Source organism: Desmodus rotundus, chromosome 7 (genome assembly GCF_022682495.2).
Source record: "Desmodus rotundus isolate HL8 chromosome 7, HLdesRot8A.1, whole genome shotgun sequence".
In the NCBI taxonomy this organism is placed as follows: Eukaryota; Metazoa; Chordata; class Mammalia; order Chiroptera; family Phyllostomidae; genus Desmodus; species Desmodus rotundus.
Genome location: NC_071393.1, coordinates 129,007,493 through 129,029,214, shown reverse-complemented (window position 1 = coordinate 129,029,214; position 21,722 = coordinate 129,007,493). Strand labels below are relative to the sequence as shown.

The window sequence follows — 21,722 nt, the reverse complement described above, 5'->3', positions numbered from 1 at the left end:
CACTTTTGTTATCCTCGGACTATTTTCCATTTGCTTGGGGAGAATTTCCAATCATGCCCATTAGGGAAGGAACCGAAGTGGCCGGTTCCTCCCAGGGGCCACGAGAGCCGGGGCTGCCCTGCCTGTGGGGGTCGGCGCTCCCAGGGCCGGAGCCCACTCTGGCCACACGTGGCCCACCTTCCCTTTACTTCTCACGAGGTTGTGCCGCGCGGCACGGAGTGGGGTTCCTCAGTCCTGGCTGCGTGAAGGAATCCCCGAGGGAGCTTTGAAAGCACACTGGTGCCTGAGCCCCACTCCAAACCAAAGAAGCCGGCATTTCTGGGGCTGAGGCTGAGACACGGTGTTTTTGTTTATAAACTTTTGAAGACAGTCACTTAGTAGCCGGCTCCATTACTCAGGGGGGGCTCCTTACCGTCAGAGTTGAGTTTCCTCACTTAGAAACTAGAGAGCCCGCCTCCAGTTCTGCAGGGCTGTGGGAAGGGCGAGACGGTGCCTGGCACAGGGCAGACCTACAGTCACTGCCAACTGCGCAGTCCTCCCTGGCCCCAGCAGCCGGAAGGGGCAACCCAGGGGCTGCGGGGATGCTTTCACCAAACTAGCATGGAATGGGAGGGGCCTTCCTCGGACTCAGCTCTGGGGAGGGCGCCTTGCACCTCCCACAGGGCTGGTCTACTTCATCCCAACTCAGCTTCCTGCAACTCTTGAGGTAGCCCCTCCACCACAAAAGGCAACTTTATAAGAAGTTTCTTTCATTAAACACCACCTTCTGGCACTCCAGTAGCAATGAAAACACACAGCCTCCTGGCCCTGGTTTCGAATATGATTCTGCAATGAAAGGAATGAAGGCTCCTCAGAGAAACGGCTCTAGGACGGGGGCAAGAAAACACAAGAGAAGCCTGGAGCATCTTGGAGTGACAGGAAGTAAGAAAAAGCTCAAAAAAACTAGCACACAAGCAAAGCCCACACACAACGGGGGTGCACCAGAGAGACACAGAGCCAACTCAAAGACTCGTGGCAGCCAAAGTTGGAATAATTCCAGCAATAAAATAGTTAAAGTAGTATTGGATTATAACCCAAAGCATAAAACAAATACCCATGAATTCATATCATTCTAAGTACATGATAGAATCAATAAATAAATGGGGGAGAAGAGACACATCTCATAGAGAATAATAATTCTCAAATAATACATCTCAAATAATTTCTGCAGATAATCAAAGAGGTGGAGCGTGACCTCCAAGTGTGGGCTGTGCGCAGTGACCGCCTACGGGGGCAGACGGCACGGGAGCCAGAGAAGGAGGAACTCACAGTGGAGCAATGGGCAAACACGGCCTCAGCCAGGTGGCCAAGGTCAACATCCACAGCCCAGGCTGATATCATGTATTGTACCCTTGACATGATGTGAAGGGAATCACCCTAGTCTCACCCCCTGACAGCTCTCAGGGGAGGGATGTTCTACAAAATTCCTGGCCAGGAGTCCTCAAAACTGTCAAGGTCGCCAGAAATAGAGAAAGCCTGAAAAACTATCACAGCCTTGCGACAGGACAAGGAGACGCGATGACGAAAGGTAAGGCAGTGCCCTGGATAGGGTCCCGGAACAGAAAAGGACAGCGGGCAAAACTAAGGAAATGGGCTTCGGTCGACACTAATGTATCAGTTTGGCTCATGAATTGTGACAGTCATGCCGTATCCATGTTACACGTGAACAATAGGAGAAGCTGGGTGAGGAGCCTATAAGGGAATCCTCTGTACTGTCTTTGCAACTTTTCTCTATACCTTCTAAAGTAAAGCAAACAAAAAAAGTAGCACTTGGTGTAGAATGAATAAAGGTGGCTTTTTGATTGCCTTGATTCTGGATACACAAAAAAGTCAAAATTGGGCCGATATGTTCCCACCTTATCAGAGAAGCAGGCTGTGGGGGGGTTGGGGAGTGGTGAAGGGGGTGGACACGGTCAAGGTCACAAAGATCTTTGGGACAAAGGGGCTGGATCTCCAGTCTCCTGACCACTGGCCCCAGACTCGATGAAGCTCTGTGTCTCCCCACCCGGCACCAGGAGGGGTGGGTCCAGGTGATCTTGGGAGACCCCACAAGCTCTCACAACCTGAGGGCCACCCACAGTGTCTATGTCTTTAAGAACACTGAAGCCATCGCACCGGTGGCATTTCAGACAGTCCTGTGGGGGTGGCATCATGCAGTAAAGGGTCTGCCCAGCGACCCCGAAGATCACACCACGCAGGCTCTGCTCTCACCAGCTGTGTGTCCTCAGGCAAGTGAGTTGAAGTCTCTGTGCTTGCATTTCCTTATCGGGAAATGGGCACACCCACCGGCGAGAAACCGCTGTGTGCATTAATGGAAGCATGTGAGGAGCAACTTTGGGTTAAAGTTGGCCAATCTCAGGGTTTTGCTTCTGCTTGAAAATACAGAAGCTCACAGGGAAAAACAGGGTGTAAGGGCAGAGAAGGTAAGAGAAGGTGCATCTGCTCCAATTCTGGGGCACAGGGAGGTTGGGGCTTGGCTGGAGGCCCCATAAGTTTCAGGTACAACTGCCGACTTGATGAATTCTATGGAGTCCAAGGTGAGAATGAGTCCACTGACCAACTCAGGCCCGTGAATTCATGAGCTCAACGCGTCCCGGACACAGGGCGGCACTCCAGGGCACACGGAAGGGGAGAACAGAAAAGCACAGGGAGGCTGAAAGATAGGATTCCGTGTGTGTGTGTGTGTGTGTGTGCGTGCATGTGTGTGTGTGAGTGTGTGAGAGTGTGTGAGTGTATGAGTGTATGATACAGCACAGGAGCACCCAGATTGCCTGGGTTCAAAGTCCGGCTTGGGCCTCACCCCTGTGTCACCGGGGGAGGTCACTCCACTCTGTGTCTCAGTCACCTCATCCGTACAATGGGCAGAACGGTAATTCCTACCCCAGAGGGCTGCTGCGAGGATAAACCATGCTAATTCAGGGGTCGAACTTACCGCTTTTCGGCCTTTTGGCTAAGATCAAGCGTAGTATCGGGGGTCGAACTTAGACAAGTGCCTGGAACACTAAGGGCTTAGTGCACGCTCGCTGTCAGATGTGGGACTGTCCCCTGGAAAGGGCCGGAGAGGCGCCCCACGCTCTTCTGGCAGAAAGGACTCCTGGAAGCAGACTGGTGGGGGTGGGGCAGGGGCCCAGGGGACGGGGAGGAATGGGAGCGACTGCTTAATGGCCAAGGGTTTTATCTCGGGTGACGAAACGTTCGGAACGAGATACAGGTGGTGGCTGCACAACCCTGGGCAGTACTCAGCTGTGCACGTCACCAGGGCTAATTCCTGGGAAGTGATTTCCGCCTCGTTAAAGACACAAAAGTAAAAACAAAAGGCTTGTGGGAAGGGGGTTAGTTGAAAAAAATCAGTGGCCAACACCTTTATAAGGTAATTCTTTTTACTTTATTTCTGTCCAGCTTGATTTTCTTTTTACAGTGGACACCTGTATGTCTCGCTTTTATAATTAAACAAATTAACTGTCAATTTTTCTTTAAAATCGGAAGCAGCCCGTAAGAGCAAACGCATGGGGGTGGTGAGCTCTGACTCATCTTTCCTACCCACCGATCCAACTCCCCCCTCGCCCCCCCCCCCAGGTGTACACTAACAGGAGGAAAGTACTCTTGTTAACGCTCCATTTCAAACTGGGAAAAGTGAGACTCAGAAAATCAAAGCCCCCCAGCCTGACTCAAAACTCTTTGGGCCCAGCCCCCAGCCCCTTACTTTCATATGTAAACAGGGGGTGTAAAATGATTTCAGGTCCCTCTGGTTCTGATGCTTGACACCTGGCTGAGTTCTGCAGTCAGGCCTGCCTCGGGTGGCCAAGGGCCCAGAGAGCCCATACCTGCCGTACACCCCCTGCTCTCCCACGGGGCCAGCTGCTCCCCAAAGCAGAAAACAGCCCTCCTACCAGTCCCCTGCTCCCGAGTCTAGCAGCTCCTGGTGGCTGCACCTGCCCTGTTGACCACGAGATGGACAGACCCCTACTCACCCCGGCTGCCTCCTGGTGCAAGATCCTGGCCACCTCAGCCCGGTCCAGGCCCAGCTGCAGCCACACTGGGCACGTTTTGATGAGCTTCTCCAGGACGCTGATGCCCCGGGGAGGGAGGCAGTTCTTCTGGGTGACTGGCAGACAAGGCCCCATGCCATCTTCCTCCTCCTCCTCTTCCTCTCCTTTGTCAACGTCTGGAACAGGACTGAGAACAGAAGCAAAAGATCAGCCCATCCTTCCGCTCCGCAGAGAGAGGTTTAGAACCGGGGCAGGGAGGTGGGGGGGGGGGTTCAGTTCTACTGGGCTTACGTACTGAGCATCTGGGAAACCAGTGGCCCTCTGGGGAGTTAAATATGAATGAACTCTTCACCTTTCAGTGCTTCTAATCAAATGGGTTAAACATACAAAGAAATAACCGGCTGTAGCACAAAACTGGAATAAATATAAACAGAAGCACAGTGTGTCAGAAGTAGCTAATCCCAGCCCGGGGTGGGTTCAGGGACAGTGAGCAGAACTCTGAACGGGACATTTAAAAAACTTTTTAATGAAAGTGTAATTTACACACAGAGAAAGGCACATGTCTCTGGTGTACAATTAGACAAATTCTGGCATATGTCTCTTCCTGTTGTCTGCCACCTCGATCAAGAGAGAGAACCATGCGTCCGATACGCGTCCGATACTGTAGCCACGTGTGGGACCTGAGCTCTTAAAAGTGGGTGGTCTGGGGAGAGGGGGAGGGGGACTGGGTGAAAAGGGAAGGGGTTGAGGGGTGCAGATTGGGAGTTACAAAACAGACACAGGGATGTAAAGCACAGGGAACATAGTCAATAATATTGTAATAAATATGTATGGTGCCAGGTGAGTGGTGGAAATATTGGGGGGAACACTCTGTATGTTCACTTGAACTTAATACAAAATAATGTTGAATGCAGACAGTAATTGCTAAAAACACAAAAAATAAAAGTGGGTGGTCTGGATTGAGATGCGCACACAGGATTTTGAACACTTGATATGAAAAGACTGTAAATATATAGCTCACTAATAATAGTTTCCATGGATAGATTGCATTCTGAAATGATAATAGTTTAGATATACTGAGTTAAGTAAATTATTAAAATTAATTTCACCTATTTCTTTTTACTGTTTAAATGTGGCGACCAGAAAATTCACAGCTACGTATGAGGCTTGCATTCTGTTTCTATGAGAAGTGCTGATACAGGCATTTCCAGAAGTCTCCCTTGTGCCACCCTGTCCTCCCCGCATTGGGGTTGATACAGGTCAGGATGGGGGAAGGAGGAGAGTCACAGGCCTCGGAAACAGAAAAACCACAGCAGAGGTCTACTTGAAGAGACCCTGCCCAGAAGGCTCACTGCACCCCCCATGCACCCTGATTCCAGAAAAGGAGGGCATCTTGGTGCCTCAAATCCTGAGCTGGGGCTGTGGGGCCTTCCTTGCATCCCATCTGAGGGGTGAAACCTCAGTCAGACAGAAGGGGGTCGTTATGAAGCCAGCAGGATAGGGCTGGTCCCCCTCCTTTGCCCCGTGTCTCTGTGGTGTCGCCCAGGGGCACCCAGGGTTGGCATGTGCTGAAGGGAGAGGCCTGGGGGAGGGATGAGCCAGGATGGGCCCTGTCAAAGGTGCAGAAAAGTGGAACCACTTCCTTCGAGAGGGCAGGACACGGAAGTCCTGAGGAGGAAACACAGCGGGGTCCTGGAGGTGGCTCTGGGGCACTGGGAGGCTGCGAAGTGCTGGATTAGACCCGGCCAGCGAGCTGTTGTGTTGAGCAGGCAGGTCTTGCAGAGACCTGAGTAGGGAGGTGTGGGGGGATGTCGGTGCTAAAATGCCTCCTCGGATGCCCCCACCCCCACCCCCTCGCTCTCATGGATGCTGTGTGTGCACACGGGGACTTAAGGATTCCTTCTGGGTCTGCAGAGGACCGGTGCCAGGTTACCAGGGCAGCAGGAGCGTCCCAGGCAGTAGCAGGCACCATGGGGCTGGGTGGAGGGTGGGGGCAGAAGGCAGCCTCACGGATGCTCTTGAGCTGTGGAACTGGGGCCTGCTGGGTCTGCTTTGGAGCTCAAGGCCGGGGGCAGCCCAGCTGACGTGGATGCGATCACTTCCCAAGCCCTGAAGTGTGGCTGCAGCATCTCCTCTGGGAAGGAAGTTACAACTGTGGGCAGAGGCCAGAATTACCCAGAAAATGAGCACTTTGGGGCCCATTAGGTTGCTCCGCCCCCTGCCCCCAAACCAAAAATATCTTCTGGCACACCAAAAGGCTTTAGGATCATCCTCAAATCTCCTCCATTGGCCCAGAGCCTCCCTGGTGGCCAGTGAGGACTGTGATGGCTGTGATGGGGGGGAGCTCTGGGATCCCATTTCCACTTGGCCCCCCACTCAGCTAAGAGGTTGCCAAGTCCAGTCCCTCCAAGGGCCTCAGTTTCCTCATCTGTGCAATGGACACAGCGGGGCCTAGAAGATCCCTCCATTTGCTGAGTGGCCTAGCTGGGACCTGGGTTTTGGGGACAAGGGCCCCTACTCTCTCCTGTAGAACAGAAGCTATGATCAAACAAAGAGACCCTGGGAGAAAGGAGGGGCCTGCGCCTCACTTTCATTCATGCTCAGCATTTTCTGAGGGCCACCACTGCCAGACGCTGTCCTCGGCACTGGGTTAGAGCAGAGGACAGAATGATTCGTTCGCCTCAGCTAGGGGAGGGTTCCGTGATGAACGAGGACAAAGAGTGACCCAGAGTGTGTCAGACGATGAGGAGAGCCGGCCAGGGGAGGAGATTCCAGACACAGGGGCCAGCAAAGGCCTTCAGTTATCTGGCCTAGGAAAGGTGCAAGGAAGCCTGGGAAGCGGCAGGAGCTCAGAGGGCGGAGGTGGGAGGAGGTAAGGTCAGCGTGGGGCAGGGCAGGGGTCCTCGCAAGGACCTGGGAGAGGTGGCTCTGACCCCACGGATAAGGACACCTTCCATGGGCTTCAGCCCAACCACTGGCCCACACCAACCCACAGGCTTCTTTGGCAAGAAGTGGGCCCATTAAGTCCTGATGGGGACTGGGTGGTTTCTGGGCCTGAGGAGAGTCTTTGAGGATCCACAGACAGGAACCTGAACACCCTCCCCCCACACACACACCCAGCTCCCTGGCACAGGAGACACACACTGCTGCTTTCAGGGGAACCAAGGAGAAACTCTGCCCCAGGCTGTAGCACCACCGGGCCTGTGCCATCCACCTCTCCTTTGAGATCACCACGTCCTTCCTGCTCTAAAGCCCCCAGTGGCTCCCACTGCCTAAAGAATCCAGTCCAGTCCTAACGTTGAAGGAATTCATTTTCTGACACCGCCACCCTCTAGGTGTTCCTTTTCTGGTCATCGTCGCCCTAGAGGAACCCACACTTCCCCACCTGGTGCTCCTGCTTGGGCTGCTCTGTCCCCTCCACCCGTGGCTCCTTCAGGCTCTCTACCACCCCTCCCAATACTCTCTCCAGCAGGAGGGCAAAAGCTCAATGGATTGGACCCAGAAAGCAAAAACCATACAAGAAAAGGTGGCCAGATTAAACACATCACAATTCAAACGTGTGTTCATCAAACACCTCGTTCAGAAAGTGAATACTCAAACCATAGACTAGGAGAAAATATTCACCAAACATACATTTAACAGAGAACAAGCATGTTAATTTTTAAAATGGGCAAAAGAATTGAAGATTCCTCAAAGAAGACATACAGATGGCCCCACAGCAGGTGGAAGGGCGCTCAGACCATTAGTCATTAAGGAAATGCAAATTTGAACCACGAGGAGATACCGTGTCCCAACCACCAGCATCGCTAAAGTTAAAAAGTCTGCCGGCACGCGGCGCAGCACGGGAGTAATCAGAACGCTCGGACCTCGCTGATGCGAAAGTAAACTTGGGGAAAGGCCATTGTTATGAACCTAAATCTACTACCACCCTGTGGCCCAGCCGTTCCACGCTCAGGTATATGCCCAAGAAAAAATGAAAGCGTATGTCCGCAAAACGACCTATACACGAGTGTTCTTAGCAGCTGTACTCGTGATCGCCCAGACTGGTCCAGGGGTCGTCCCAGACAAGCAGACGCTGGTGCGTGACAGAATGGAACAGCAGCAACAAGTAGGAATTACAAATAGATACAACCATGTGGAGGACCCTCGAAAATACTGTGCTGAGTGAAAGAAGCCAGGTGCAGAAAAATACATACTGCATGAATATGAAGTTCAAACGGATCACTTCTAGTATGTGTCTTTACATTTTATCTGCGTAAATTTTATACCAAAACAATAAAAAAGCACCGTAGATGCTTTTTTGACCAGAGTTAGTGATGTGCAAACTGACACCCTCAGGAGGGGTCCAAAACCTTTGAAATGCAAAATAAATAAGGTGGGTTCAGGGAGGGACAGAGGGACAGACACATGCAACGAAGCAAATATGCAGAAACATTAAGGGTAAGTGATGGGTATATGCGTGTTTACTGCAATTTTTTTCAACTTTTCTTAGGTTTAAATTTTTTTATAGTAAACTATTGAGAATCACCCCATCCTCGAAGGCTCACTCAGAAGAAGCCTGCCTGCTGTTAACAGAAGCCCTAGGTCTGAATCTAGGCTGTGTGATCTCTGGCCAGTTACTCCACCTCTCTGGGCTTCAGTGTAAGCACTTTCAAAGAAACAGTAATAGTCCTTCCATAATAGAGTAACTGTGCAAATCCAGTTAGATATCCGTGAAGGACTTCGCCCAGCACACGCACTCAGTGAGTGTTAACGATTGTTTTCTAGTTGAAATTCCTCTTTTCCTTGCACTGCAATCCTCCCGCTTCGTGGCCTTGATTTGAGGACCTAGCACATTGGACCAAGTGACTGAGGTACACGTCTCTGTGTCATACTCAGCTGACACCCAAGATACCATCTGGCCCCAGAGATAAACCACAAGTTCAAGTGCCTGGGAACCACATGGCCTGACATGAAAAAAGACGTCAATATTTTGGGGCACAGAAACACACCACTTGGAGGACCCCTTCCACACCAGGACCCAGCCAGTGCTGGTCAGTGAACCTGGCAGGGACAAGCGCCGTGTGGGCTGACCTCAGCTGCTCCAACCGAGCCACCTGGGAGGCCCAAGTCTCTTAAGATCCCACTTTCCAGCACCTGTCCCACTCTTGTCAGTGTCCTCCTCCCTCCCTGGATGGACCTGTGCAGAAGTGACGAAGGCCCGTGCAGCGGCCCTGTGAGGTGACTTGGCAGCGACAAGGGTGTGAGGGTTGGAGAGGATCTCTGAGGTTGAGGGGTTGGAGAAGCAGCCGCTGAGGGTGGGGGAAGGTTTCGGTCCTGCTCGGGATCACCAGAGCACTTTAGCCCTCAGGGGACAAAGTGCCATGGCCACCTGCTCTGACCTGGCCAGTGGAGCCAGGCAGCCACTCTCTCACCCCTGTGTCCCAGCTGACTTCGGGCCCTGGATGACTGGAGCTCTCCGGGTGCTTGCTGCTCGCTGTCACTGCAAAGTGCCCATGCCGATAATAGTGGCTGTCGGGCTGGGGTTGGACAGCAACGCTGGGGACACCCGGAGCTGGCACCGTGTCCAGCTTTATTTTAGTGCCGTGATCACTGTTATAGAACAGCCTGGCCACGTCAGCTCTCACTGCCAGGGACCATGGCTGAGGCCACATAGCACTGGATATGTCATCTGTGGGCAGAATCAGGGACCCCACACCCACGCCCTCCCTTCTCGGCTGCCTCCCTCCAGCTCAGGGCCCTGCAAAGGCAGCCCCGGGACCGTGGGTGACAGATGGCACTGTTGGTGCAAAATAACGAGCCTCAGAGATTTTAGAGCAACTCCCCCGGAAAGAGGGATCACTCCACGACCGGCTTTCCTTCTGCCCCAGGGACTGGAGCACGGAGCTCTGATCAGTGGTACCGACTGCCTTGGACACCCTGGCTGCAGTGCCCAGCGGCCCAGGGTCAGACACTCGGGGCACTCGGGCCAGGGCTGCAGGGACCAGGCCTGCAGGGACCAGGCCTGGAGTCAGCATCCACCCAGTCCATGGGGGAGATTTTCTCACCAGCTGCCCAAAGGAAGGAGTGCACTGGCATGGCATGCCCACGGCTCCCTGGCCTGGTCCCGTCACAGTCTATTCAACATGGGGAGAAGGAGAGGAAAGACCTGCTCCAGGTGGAGAGGTGCCCAAGGCAGTGCCCCAGTGCAGAGTCAGAGCCAGAGCCGTGGCAGCCTGGGGGGTGGGGCCCCACTGGATGCTGCCTATCTGGAGGGAAGGCAGGCAGTTTCCCAGTTCCTGAGGACGCCAGCATAGGGCTACCTCTGCTGCCCCAGGGAAGCAGCTCAGGAAGTTCCAGGGATGCCTCATTGGGAAGGGAGCGGCCCATTGTGCAGAGCTGGCCAGTTCTCTGGGGAAGGTGAGGCGGGAGGACAGGGAAGAGGCCATCTCTGAGCCACCCACCATCTGACCTCGTGCAGGTTGGCCTCCCCGCTACGCCAAGACCAAGGGGGGCTACCGGATGGAAAGGCCTGGGCCCTGTGCTCTCAGGGCATTTAGGCTAGTAGGGCAGGGTGGGGCTCCAGGGGTCCGTGTGATAGGAAGGCCCGGTCGCTCTGCACAACGTGCTTGAGTGACAGACAAAGCCCCTCCCCCTGGTTTGAAGTGGCACCTGTTTCCCAAACAGGGATGGGACTGGACCATCCAGAGGCCTGGAGAGCAGTGCTCCCTGCTCGGACTCCCCAGTTAGGGGGGGACAGTCACTCACTGCTGCCCCCCCGCCTTATCCTTTCCCTTCCCCTCCATGCTGACTGCTCCTCAGTGGAATGAGTCCCTTGGTACAGAGAGGAAGAGACCAAAAATACCGAGGCAGGTGGAGGGGGTGGGACGTCACAGGAAGAGGGATCAACCTGGGTCCTCTGACTACAAACTCGCAGACGCGGCGCTTATTTCACACAACCTGCACCGCCTGAAGATGAAGAACTAGGACTCACAGCCTGGGACCCAGCCCCTGCCACGTCCCGGCCACTGCCACCGTGGCACGGTATTCAGCCTGCACAGGCCTCAGGGTCTCATCTGTACCATGGAGCTGGTAGTACCTGCCACACGCCCTGTGCATCAAGCACATGAGAGCACCTCAAACAGTGGTTATTCTAGTGGGGAGAACCACTTGAAACACCTGTTCCCCCCAGAAATCAAACAAACCAGCCCTGGCCAGGTAGCCCGGTTGGTTAGAGCATCATCTCAATAGACCAAGGTTGCAGGTTTGATCCCCAGTCAGTGAACCTAAAAGAAGCAACCAATGAATGCATGAATAAATGGACCAACAAATTGACGTTTTTCTCTCTCCCTTCCACTCTCTCTCTAAAATCAATAAATAAAAATTTAAAAAATAAATAAAATCAAACAAACCAAGAAACCCAACGTTAAGTGCCATACGCAAACTACAGAAGGAACAGAAACACTTATATGAGGCGTAAAAACGCACACAAGAGTTCTGTGTCTGGGCGATGGTTACCTCTGGGGGGGCAGGGGGAGGAAGAAAACGGGATCAGGGATGAGTATGTATGAAGGAGGCTTCAGTTCTATAAAGATTTATTTATTTTTAAAAGATCCGAGGCAATATGGCAAAAGACAGGATTTAACAAAGCTGAATTATGGGTACTCAGGCTGTTCTTATGTTTTTCCCTGATTTCTCTATGCTAGAAATATTTAATTAAGAAACAAAATGAAACACCCACAGGCGCACACCTTCCGCCCAGGTCCCAGGGCTCGTCACACGCTGAGGAGATAGAGGGGGGTCTCCAGGCCCCTGAGCTTATTAACTTCTCGGGGGTGACTCCAGCTCTTTTTTCTTGGTGTATTAAAGTCAGTTCTGGAGCCCGAAGGCCACTGTTGGAAGGCAATCAAGAGTCCACCCCATAGAAACAGGCTCTAGGAGATTTTTTGAGAAAGCTAGCTGCTGCACAGGTGAGCAGGGCAGAAGCCAAAGTCACTGGGGCCATTTTCATGCCCCGTGGCAGCCACAGGACTTGGGCCAGAAGCAGCGGCTGCTGCCAGAGGGAAGGACACCCCGGAGTCCCCGACTGCAGGTGGAGATGCTGGTGGGGATATGCAGCAGTAGCTGCCGGCACCTGGGGCTGGGAGGACTCCCCACGCCCGGGGCGGGGATGAACAACCACCAGCCACTCCACCCCTCTGTGCCTCAGTGTCCCGCTCCGTAAACAGAAGACCAGGCCACCTTCCTCAAAGGCTGTGTGGGGATCAAATGGGACAGTGTAGGGAAAGAACGCAGCTGTAGCTGCCACTTAACAAGTGCTAACTGGTAGGTGACTCGGAGGCCCTGGGACAGTTCTTGGAGGAAACCTAGGCTCCAGACCCCAGGGAAGCAGGTCAGGTTGGCGAGGGAGGAGGATCTGGGAACATATGGAGGGCGGGCACACCCAGAGACCAGCTGAGATATTTGAGTTGGATCAGCAGTGTGCCAGGAAAGCCCTCGTCCAGGACCCCGAAACATAAAGTCCTGACGGGTAGTGACTTCAGTCTCCATGGCGTCCACACTCCTACCATTGCCGATGGGAGGCTGTCTATGGTTTGACAACCAGCTCGCAAACCCCTCAATGTGCCCAGTGGGTCTTGGTGAGCCTTCCAGCTGCAGCGCGCCATTGGGGTTATAGGGCTGCTTTGTTCACCTAACGGAGTCCTCTCTACCACCCCCGTACACAGTTGTCGGATTCTGGGGGATCACATTGCGGAAGTGAAGGGAGGTAAGAGTTTATCAGATGAGTAGTGACATGATAAATGCCGTATTCACCAGGACAACGGGTGTGACCTAGAGGAAATGGCACTGAGCTCAGACTCGGGGACTACGGTCTGGTTCTGCTGTTCGCTGTGTGACCTTGGGCAACTCACTTCCCCTCTTGAGGTTCAGTGGGCTCTCCAGTAAAACGAGAAGATTGGACGAGATCTGGGAGGACAAGCAGGTTGCATTTCCATGTGAACCCAGCTGATCGGCAGCGGCTGCCCAGACTGTCCTGCTGAAGGCTGGTCAGAGAAAGAATGTTCGGATCTACTAGCCACGTCCGTCTGCCACAGGCTCTGCATCAGAGAGCAGCAGCAGCTGGGCTGTGCATTTCCCGAGTGGGGGTCAGATCAAGGACTAAGGGTCCTTCCAGCGCAATGATTTCCATGATTCTGTGACTCAGCGGACCCCTGGCTCAGTGCCCCCTGAAGGCTTCTCTTCCAAGTCAGGCCAGCTCTGCCCCGGTGGACAGCCCGAGAGAGGGCAGGCAGCCAGGCCAGCTTCTCGGTGGCTTCCTCTCTGCCACATGCTTTTTTCCTGGACGTATGGAAGCTGAGCCGCAGCTGCTGCCCGCTTCTACCTCTGGCCCGGCCGTGGTGGACTCAGGACCAGAAACCCGGCTTGCAGGCTGACCATGAAGGCCAGGTGGGGATGCCAGTTTTGCAATCAGACTCTATCACATGTATAATGTGCAAACACGTGGCCAATGCCCCCAGCCCAGTTCCAGAGGCTAAGTACCTGCACCAGGCCCTGGTGGACCCCCACAGCTGCTTGGGGCTCCAAGGACAGTGTCTGGGAATTCCTGCTGTGACAAAGGCCCCTGGGTTTCTCCTCACACAGAAAACAAAAGGCCTTCTCTGATGAGGTGGGGCAGAGAGGGCAGCTTACGGCCTCTGACCTCCGGTGTGTGGGCCTCTGGGAATCTGGGACTAAGCTCTGTGGGCCTCAGCCCACAGCCTCTGGAGGGGAAGTCAGCTTCAGCAGGTCTTCCGGACCCCGGAAGTGCTGAGAGCAGGTCAGGCTGTCTCAGCTTGCACGTCACAGCCCACATCAAGGGGTCTGGCAGGTCAAAAGCCTTCATGGTTTCCACACCTGTGTCTGCGTGTCGCAGGCCTCTGTTGCACGGTGTGTGGCGGGTGCTGCCCAGCTCCCAGCCCTGCCTCAGCTGACTGCTGGGTGCTCTGCTGGCCCCTAGGGACTCCAGCTGCCCAGAGTGAGCCCAGCTGGGTTCCTGTGGAGGCCATGGGCGCACCAGCTTCAGTGCCGTGGGCCCTGCTGGTGGCCGCCCCCACTATGCCAGGCCTGCCCCCAGGCTCTGACTGCTGCCTCACGGCCTCCCTCTGCCTGGCCTCTGGCCCTGGCTACTCTGTGCTCTTCAGGGCCTAGACACCCACAGCCTCCTGGGCTCCTGGGCTGAACTCCTCCACCCTCCCTCTGGAACCTTCTCTGGCTCACAGGTCCCAGCCCCTTCCCCTATCCCAGCCAGCCCCTCGAACCCGATGCAGTCTGCCCATACTGCTGACCCTCTGCCCAACACCACTGCTAGGATAGGAATGTCCAGTCCCCGAGTGCTGTGTGCGATCAGGCCTTGGGTGATGGCAAGGCTGTGTCGACTGGGAAGTCTAAGCGTGGGCTCGGGAACCAGACAGCTGGGTTAGATCCCCAGCTCGGTTGCCTCGGCAAGAGACTTAACCCTCTCTTTACCTTAATTTTCTTACATTTAGAACGAGAAATGTAAGTATTACCACCATACAGGATTGCCGTAAAGAGTTCAGGATAGTGCCCGGCATACAGCAAACATTCAAGGATGTTATCACGCATCCATTCACCGCGTAAGTATTTACTGAGCATATACTATGGGCCAGACGCCACTTTAGACTTATCATAATAATCATTACAACAATAGTTATACAGAGTGAAAGAGTAGCTAACACTCCTCCCCTCCCCCCCCCAAAAAAACAAACTTAGAAACTTCACTGAGCCTGGAGATGGTTCCTGGAGAACACGGGATTCGGGGGGCCAGTCTCCTGGCTGGGACCGCAGCTGGAGGCAGCGGGGACCCAGGACCCAGGTCAGCACGGACAATGGGCAGGCCCTGAGCTTAGATATGACACGCATACACTGAAATGAGCTGAGGCCACCTCCACTGGGAGACAGGGAGAGACACCAAGGGGTGCCTCTGGGGTGCAGGCAACTAGGGCTGACCGGCAGGGCTGGGAGGCAGGCACTGCACTGCACACCCTTGTGTACTTTTGAATTTGAGCCATGTGACTCTATCGCCCCTGAAAAAAACAGTGAAAACAATTTGGAGCTTTGAAAAAGAAAGGTTCTCGTTCAGGGGATTTCAGATGTGGAACTGAGCTCGGTTCTGTACCAGCAGATCTGGAAAGCTCTGCCTTCTTGTTTTGGCTAAGATTGCACATTGCAGGTCATTGCCCTTCTAGATTCCATCTCAAAGGGATATTTTAAAAATGCAAATAAAGTTAACAGACAAGGATGTTCACTGCAATGTGACTTACAGACGCCCAAACCTGGCAACAATCCAACGATCAGCAACAGTGCGGCTCACGTGCCCGTCTCCTCCCCCAACTCCCCGTCCCACTGCCGGTTGGTTACTGCTCTGCGCCCCGCTCAGCACAGAATAGGGGTTCAGTAACATATTACCAGTGGCTGAGAGGTTCAGGAAATAATAGGACTGGAAACATGTATGAAATTGGAAACATTTAACCCTTTTTGGCCTACAGAGAAAGCAATCTTGGACATCTAATCTAATACAGACACTGGGAGAAGGGGTCCATGAAACAGGGTCGCACTTGTCAACACGAGGCAGGGAGGACGGGCCCATTGGAGTCACTGGCGCCTTGTCTGAAGGGAGAGGAGACTGGAAACAGCGTAGCTGTTCACCACAAAGGGACCGGGCAAATCAGCGGATACTGTGCGACTGCCGAAGAAAGGGACAAGGAAGGTCTCTGGGCACTGACGTGGGAAGGTTTCTAGGGCGTGTGGTTAGGTGACGGGAGGACCCAGAACAGCAGGTGCACCCTGTGCTCCCTCATTGGGGGACAGAGGCACGATTAGACCTGGAAAGAAGTCACAAGAAACTTGTAACTAGCGGGGCGGGCGAGGGGGGCAAGCACACAGGCGGGAAGACGATTTCACTGCGCGTCCTTTTTAAAATCATGCTTTCATTGTGAATCCTGGGAATGCATTACCTGCTCAAAAATAAATTAACAATGTTTCCAGAGACTTCTGAGTGCCGGGCATTGCTCTACCTGTTTTACATATATTCATCTGAAGTCAATCCTTTAAAGCAACCCTGTAACTCTGGTTATCGCTCCCCTTTTACAGAGGGGGAAACAGACCCAGAGACTCTAAGCACTTCGCTAAAGCTGTGAAATTAGTAACTGGCAGAGCTGGGATTTGAACCCCAGCTGTCTGTGAGTTTCTAGTCCAATGTTTTTAACCGCTCTGCCAGATCCCTCCAGATGCCTGCTCACGATGTAAGATTTAACACGGCAAACACACAGCATGAGACTGAACAGAAGGAAGGCGGGCTCTTGTCCACGGAGTGGGGGGCTCAATACTGTCACGGTATGAACTCTACAAACACTGACCTGCAGGACCAGAGCCATCCCCACCTGAATCCAAGCGTGCCCGTGAAAAGGCACACAGAGACACAAAGGGCCGACGAGCACGTCGGAGGTGCCCGGGAGAAGGGGGTGGGGCTTGCTCTGCTGGGTATCAAGTCTCAGTCCACAGCCACAGTGACGAAGATAGTGCGGGTCCGGTGCTGGGACAGAGACCCAGGGCAGTGGACATGACCGGTCCAGAAATGACCCCCAATAACACGGTCACTTGATGTACGCATGACCACGGCAGAACATCGAGGAGTGGACAGACTTTGCAACAAAATGTGCTGAGACAACTGGGTATCCACATGGGGGAAAAAAAGAAACTCGACTCCCTCGCAGCTTACACACAGCTCAGTTCCAAGAAGACTCTGTCCTGACCTCAGTGCGGAAAACAAAACAAAAAATCTTCTGGGGGAAAATACAGACTATCTTCATGATTTGATGGAAGAGTCTCCTTAAGCAGCACACTTACACACACACGCACATGCCCACACCCCTTAACAGAAGACTAGTGAGTTTGGCTGCATTAACCTGAAGTGTGCTGTTCACTAAGACACCGCGGAGGGGCCGAAAGTCCAGCCCCGGGTGGGAGAAGATATTTGCAGCACGCGCAACCACCGAAGGGCTCGGAGCCAGCTGGTACGTGCAACTTCCACCCTGATAGGGAGAAGACAGGATGAACAGAAGAGTGGGCAAGGGGCCTGGACTGGCGCTGAGCACAGCGGACATGCACACGGCTAAGCGGCGCCGGAGTAGGCGCCCAGGGGCGGGAGGACGCGGAGCTCTGGAATGAAAACCACGTGAGCCCTTGAGGGCGGTTGTTAATCCTGAGGTTATGTGACTTGCCTCTCCTTCTTCACACTTTTCTGTACATTCCAAATTTTTACAGAGTGTGACCTGTCATGGAAACCAGAAAGCGATGGGTGAACATTTCAGGGGAACCAGTGAAAATGGAGCAGTGGAAGCCCAGGGCTGAGTCTTCCCGAGGACCAACTTGCTCGCCTGGGTCTGTCTCTCTCTCACGCACAACAAAGTGGGAAGTGCTGGAACCGGATGAGACCAGGGTAGTTCCACCTGGCCGCACCTCAGCCACCCTGGCCAAACCAAGGCAGCGGACCTCTGTCCCTGGGGAACAAACCTGCTCCAACACTCCCCTTACCTGCGGCCCATTAATCTTCGCTGAGCCTCAGTTTCCTCATCTGGAAAGAAACGGAAGTCTCAGTGCCCAGAGGCCCAGTGGCTGTGCGGGTCAGATCAGATGGCAGTGTGTACAAGGACAGGCAGAAACCCAGACAACCATAAACACATAAAACAAAGGAGCCCGACGGATTCCGGAAATTATTTTTCCGCTGGTAGGGTTTTCCCAGTTTACGATCTAGCGCTGGCCAGTGCTGGGCAAAAGAGCTGTGTGCGATGACGAATGTCCCCTGTCCTCACTGCCCCGTGGGGCCCCCTGGGGCTGCCTGTGGCTCTGCAGCTCTCGAAATACGGCTACTGCGACTGTGACTTCATTTTACTTAATTTAATTTGTGAAACGGCTCCACATGGCCAGTGGCTACTGTATTGGACAATACAGGTCTAGACTCTTCTGTTGTTTAAATCTTTTCAGTGTGTGGATTCATGTACTACGTGTGGGATTTGTTTTTAATTAGGAAGAAAGAAGAAAATAATGGAGATAGCTAGATGCCTGCCGCGTGTTGTTTGCATTAGCCATGAGCCTATTCAGGAAGTTCTTCAGGAGAGGAGATTCCGCCTGGCCCTCCGTCCAGTCCCGTATGTAAGCAGCTGCCCCACGAGGCCGGCTGCGGTCAAGGCCCTCTTCGGGTCTGCCTTTTGCACACCATCCCACCCTGGACCCCCTCCCCGTGAGGCTTGCCCCTTCAGGGCTGCCAGAGCCCTTGCCCACTTCCTTCTGCTGCCTTCTCCTCCCCAGGGATGGGCCAGGCTCAGGAAACAGGAGGCTCCAACAGCTGGGGGGGGGGGGCGGGGGCGTGTCCTTGGGCCCTGCTGGCATCCCTCCCTCCAGGAGCCCCCATGACGCATGGCAGCCCACTCGTCCCACTGTGACCCCGGCCTCTGGCCCTGCCTGCTGCTTACTCAGAGGTTCCCCATCATCTGGGGGAAAAGGGAAGGAGATCACAGCTCTCTCCCCGCACCTGACCCTGGGCTGAGGAGGGAGACATGCAGGGGGAGCAGCCAGCCCACGGTGGATATGACTCACCCCAGAAGGGGACACAGGGCCCTTTCAGGGCCCCTCCTGCCGGGTCTCTGCTCAGGTGTCTCCTCCCCGCCCTGGGTGGCTGGGGGCCTGACTGTGTCCTACCCTGCCGCTGGCCTGCCAGTGTCTGTGAGATGGGACGGAGAAGCACAGACCCTGGAGTAGACTGCTACACCGGGAGCTCCACGGTGGCTCGCTATGCGGTCGCCGCGGACATCAAGGAAATGAGCGAAAGGATACTCACACCCCACTACTTCAGAGGCTTGCTGGAAGGGTGACACGTGACCATAGTGTGGGGGGGATGTGCTTTGACGAAGTGAGCCCCCATTTTTAAGCTGGAGGAGGGGGTCTGGCACAGAGCCGGCCCAGGGCTCAGGGGCCCAGTGTGATGATCCCTGGCAGCAGCCCTCCCCTGGGGCACAGGCCATAGACCCCAGCCCCCCGTTTGCACCTCGCAGGAAACTACCGCAGCGTCACACTCCTTCCACTCCTGGTGACGCTGAGTCACCCAGCCACCCACCTAACAGTTGTGGTGACCACATTTCCTCTCCCGGGGCGCGGGCTGTCACGTGCACAGCCCGGTCTCGACGCGCTTGGCAGTGGCCACCCCCTGGGCCCATGCTCACCTTGAGGGGCAAAATGGGCACCCGTCCCCGCCTGACACCCCAGCCTTAGGGTGGCATCCCTCTTAGGGCTTTGTTCCCTGGTGTCTTGTCTGTCCCCTACCCCCATCACACTGCCCAGCGTGCACAGCCCCTCAGGCCCTAGCACAGGGAAGCCACTGGCAGTAACTTTTCAGGAGCAGGAGGCTGGAGGAATCGAGGACACTGGCTCACAAATTTTGGGAGCCAAGGTGGGGGCACTAGGGTGCAGAGACTAAGGAGCTGTAAGGAATGGTGCTGAGGCGTGGTAGGCACAGTCCATCCTACCCAGTGACTCCAGGGACAGGGGTCATAGGGTGGGGCTTGGGGACACTGGTGGGCGGGGCTGGCCACCTTTTTGCACCTCTCAGGTTATTCACCTGGTCCCTCCATCTGGCCCACTCAGGGAGGGGGCTGGGAGGTCACCCTCTGGGTGGGGCTCAGGGGCCGGGGGGGGGGAGGTGGCAACTGCATCACCCCCAGGATGCAGGCTCATCGGGATGCAGGGAAGCAGCAAGACCCTCTGACCTTGGGATGCAGCACAGGGCCGCACGGCCTTCTGGGGCTCCCGAAAGAGGCGCCAGACTCGCACAGACCTGCATGCGGGCCCTGGCTCTGCCACGGATTGTGGGGATCTTCGATCGAGTCCCTCACCGTGCCTCAGTTTCCTTGCCTATAAATTGGGCCCTGTAACCCCAGCCTCACAGGCTGTGACAATTAACAAAAAGCTCTTGGCAACAAACAGGGCCTGAAGTAACCCTCGAGACAAAATCACTGTCATTACAAACGTCCGACCTACGAATGCCAAGAATCCCCACTTTTTCGTTTGCCTTGGTTGGTTCTTCTATTAGACAAAGATTCTTCTATTAGAATTACAGGGTATGAAATATTGGCACTGACCGTTCCTCTCCTTGGGCACCATCCTTTCGAAGCCTCAGATTTCATTGGAGGGGACAGGGGACGAGGCAAGATGGTGCACGTGCCAAGGACATGGGCATTTTGAAGAAGGACCACACCTAGGACAAGCACTTCGTAGCCCAGGGGAGCGAAGGGCTGAGAGCGGACGTACAGACAGTGCAGGGGAGAGCCTTGGCGACGATTCGTCTATACAACGTAGATACAGCTTCTCTCAGGATCTGGGGGCAGGTCTGCTCTGTAAAGAGCAGTGGCGACGGCTACATTAGCGAATCCTGAACCATTGCGCCCCGGGGGACACAGGGGTAGGCTCCTGCAAACCTCTGACCACAGCATGCTTGTCAACTGATCAATACGTAACCTTGCTTTGTACGTGCTTCTGTTCACAGGCACCTTATTTAACATACGTCATTGCTTCATTAATACTGAACTCAGGATCGATAGCACACAGATCTCGTGCCTGAATGAAGCTTATCTGACACGCGGTTTCTCATGAGGCCCAGCCCAACTGTCCTGCGTTTCAAAACACTACACAGCATTTCAGTGCTAAGAGTGGGGGACATTTTAAATAGTGAAACCATCAGCAGAAGGCGTCGAAGTGTGAAAACGTGTCTGAAGTGTGAGAACCGCTAGGAGGAGGGCGAGCTCCACCTTCTGAGGCCCCGGGGGCGGCTGTGCCACGCCTGCCAACGACTCCCAAGCACTACAGCTTTGGGGTAGCAAATGCATCGAAGCAAGCAGGCAAGTTTACAAATAGCGGATCTGCGGGTAATGAGGATGGACCGTAAATGTCCCTTCATCAGGCTGGCCCCAGCTGCGCCCCTGCTGGACACGAACCCTGGTCTCAGAGCGGGACTCTCCATTGGACACTGGGGGCTGCTGTGGCATTTGAACTTGGACCCACCACACCTGCCCCTGTAGTCCAGGCCAGGCACCAGCCGTGGAGGCTGCCTGGCTGCCACCGTGGTCAGTTCCTGTCCGAGGCAGAGCATGTGTCTGGTTGGGAAAACGGAGGCCCATATCTGTGGCAGATTGGGGAAGCCTCTGCCCCCTGAGACCTGGGGGTGTCCTGAGAGCCGCTCCCCTCCCTGCGCCATGAGCGGGTCACACACTCACAAGTCTTGATGAAGGGCCCACTGGGCGGGGGCTGCTGCGCTGAACGTGGTTCACACGGAGCCCGGCACACAGTGGGGCTCTGTACCTCTGCCCTGGGTGAGCGGACGGAGCAGTGGTCACGGCATGGAGCCAGCTCAGGGTCTCACAGCAACTCAGGGCCCACCTGGGAAAGGCAGGGGCACATGTGTGGACGCTGTCCACAGCCCCCAGGGCCGCCACAGGCACCACAGACCGGCTCGCTGCCGAAGGGGAGAAGGGCATGGACAGGAGGGTGGGGTGTGGGGGCCACGACCACTCTCCTTAAACATCTAGACCACGTCCGACTCCGTTCCAGCTCCTTACATGGATTAACTCAGGAAACACAACCACAGCTCAGTGGATGAGGAAGTAG

At 54.7% G+C, this 21,722-nt stretch overlaps 1 protein-coding gene across 1 annotated transcript in view; it reads right to left on the bottom strand.

The window, feature by feature from the left end:
- RIN3 (Ras and Rab interactor 3) overlaps positions 1 to 21,722 on the bottom strand; it is a 102,029-nt gene that overhangs the window by 68,049 nt on the left and 12,258 nt on the right. Inside the window, exon 2 of the mRNA XM_053928361.1 lies at positions 4,011 to 4,215. Within this exon, the coding sequence (XP_053784336.1) occupies positions 4,011 to 4,215 (205 nt within the window). The remainder of the gene's footprint in view (positions 1 to 4,010; positions 4,216 to 21,722) is intronic.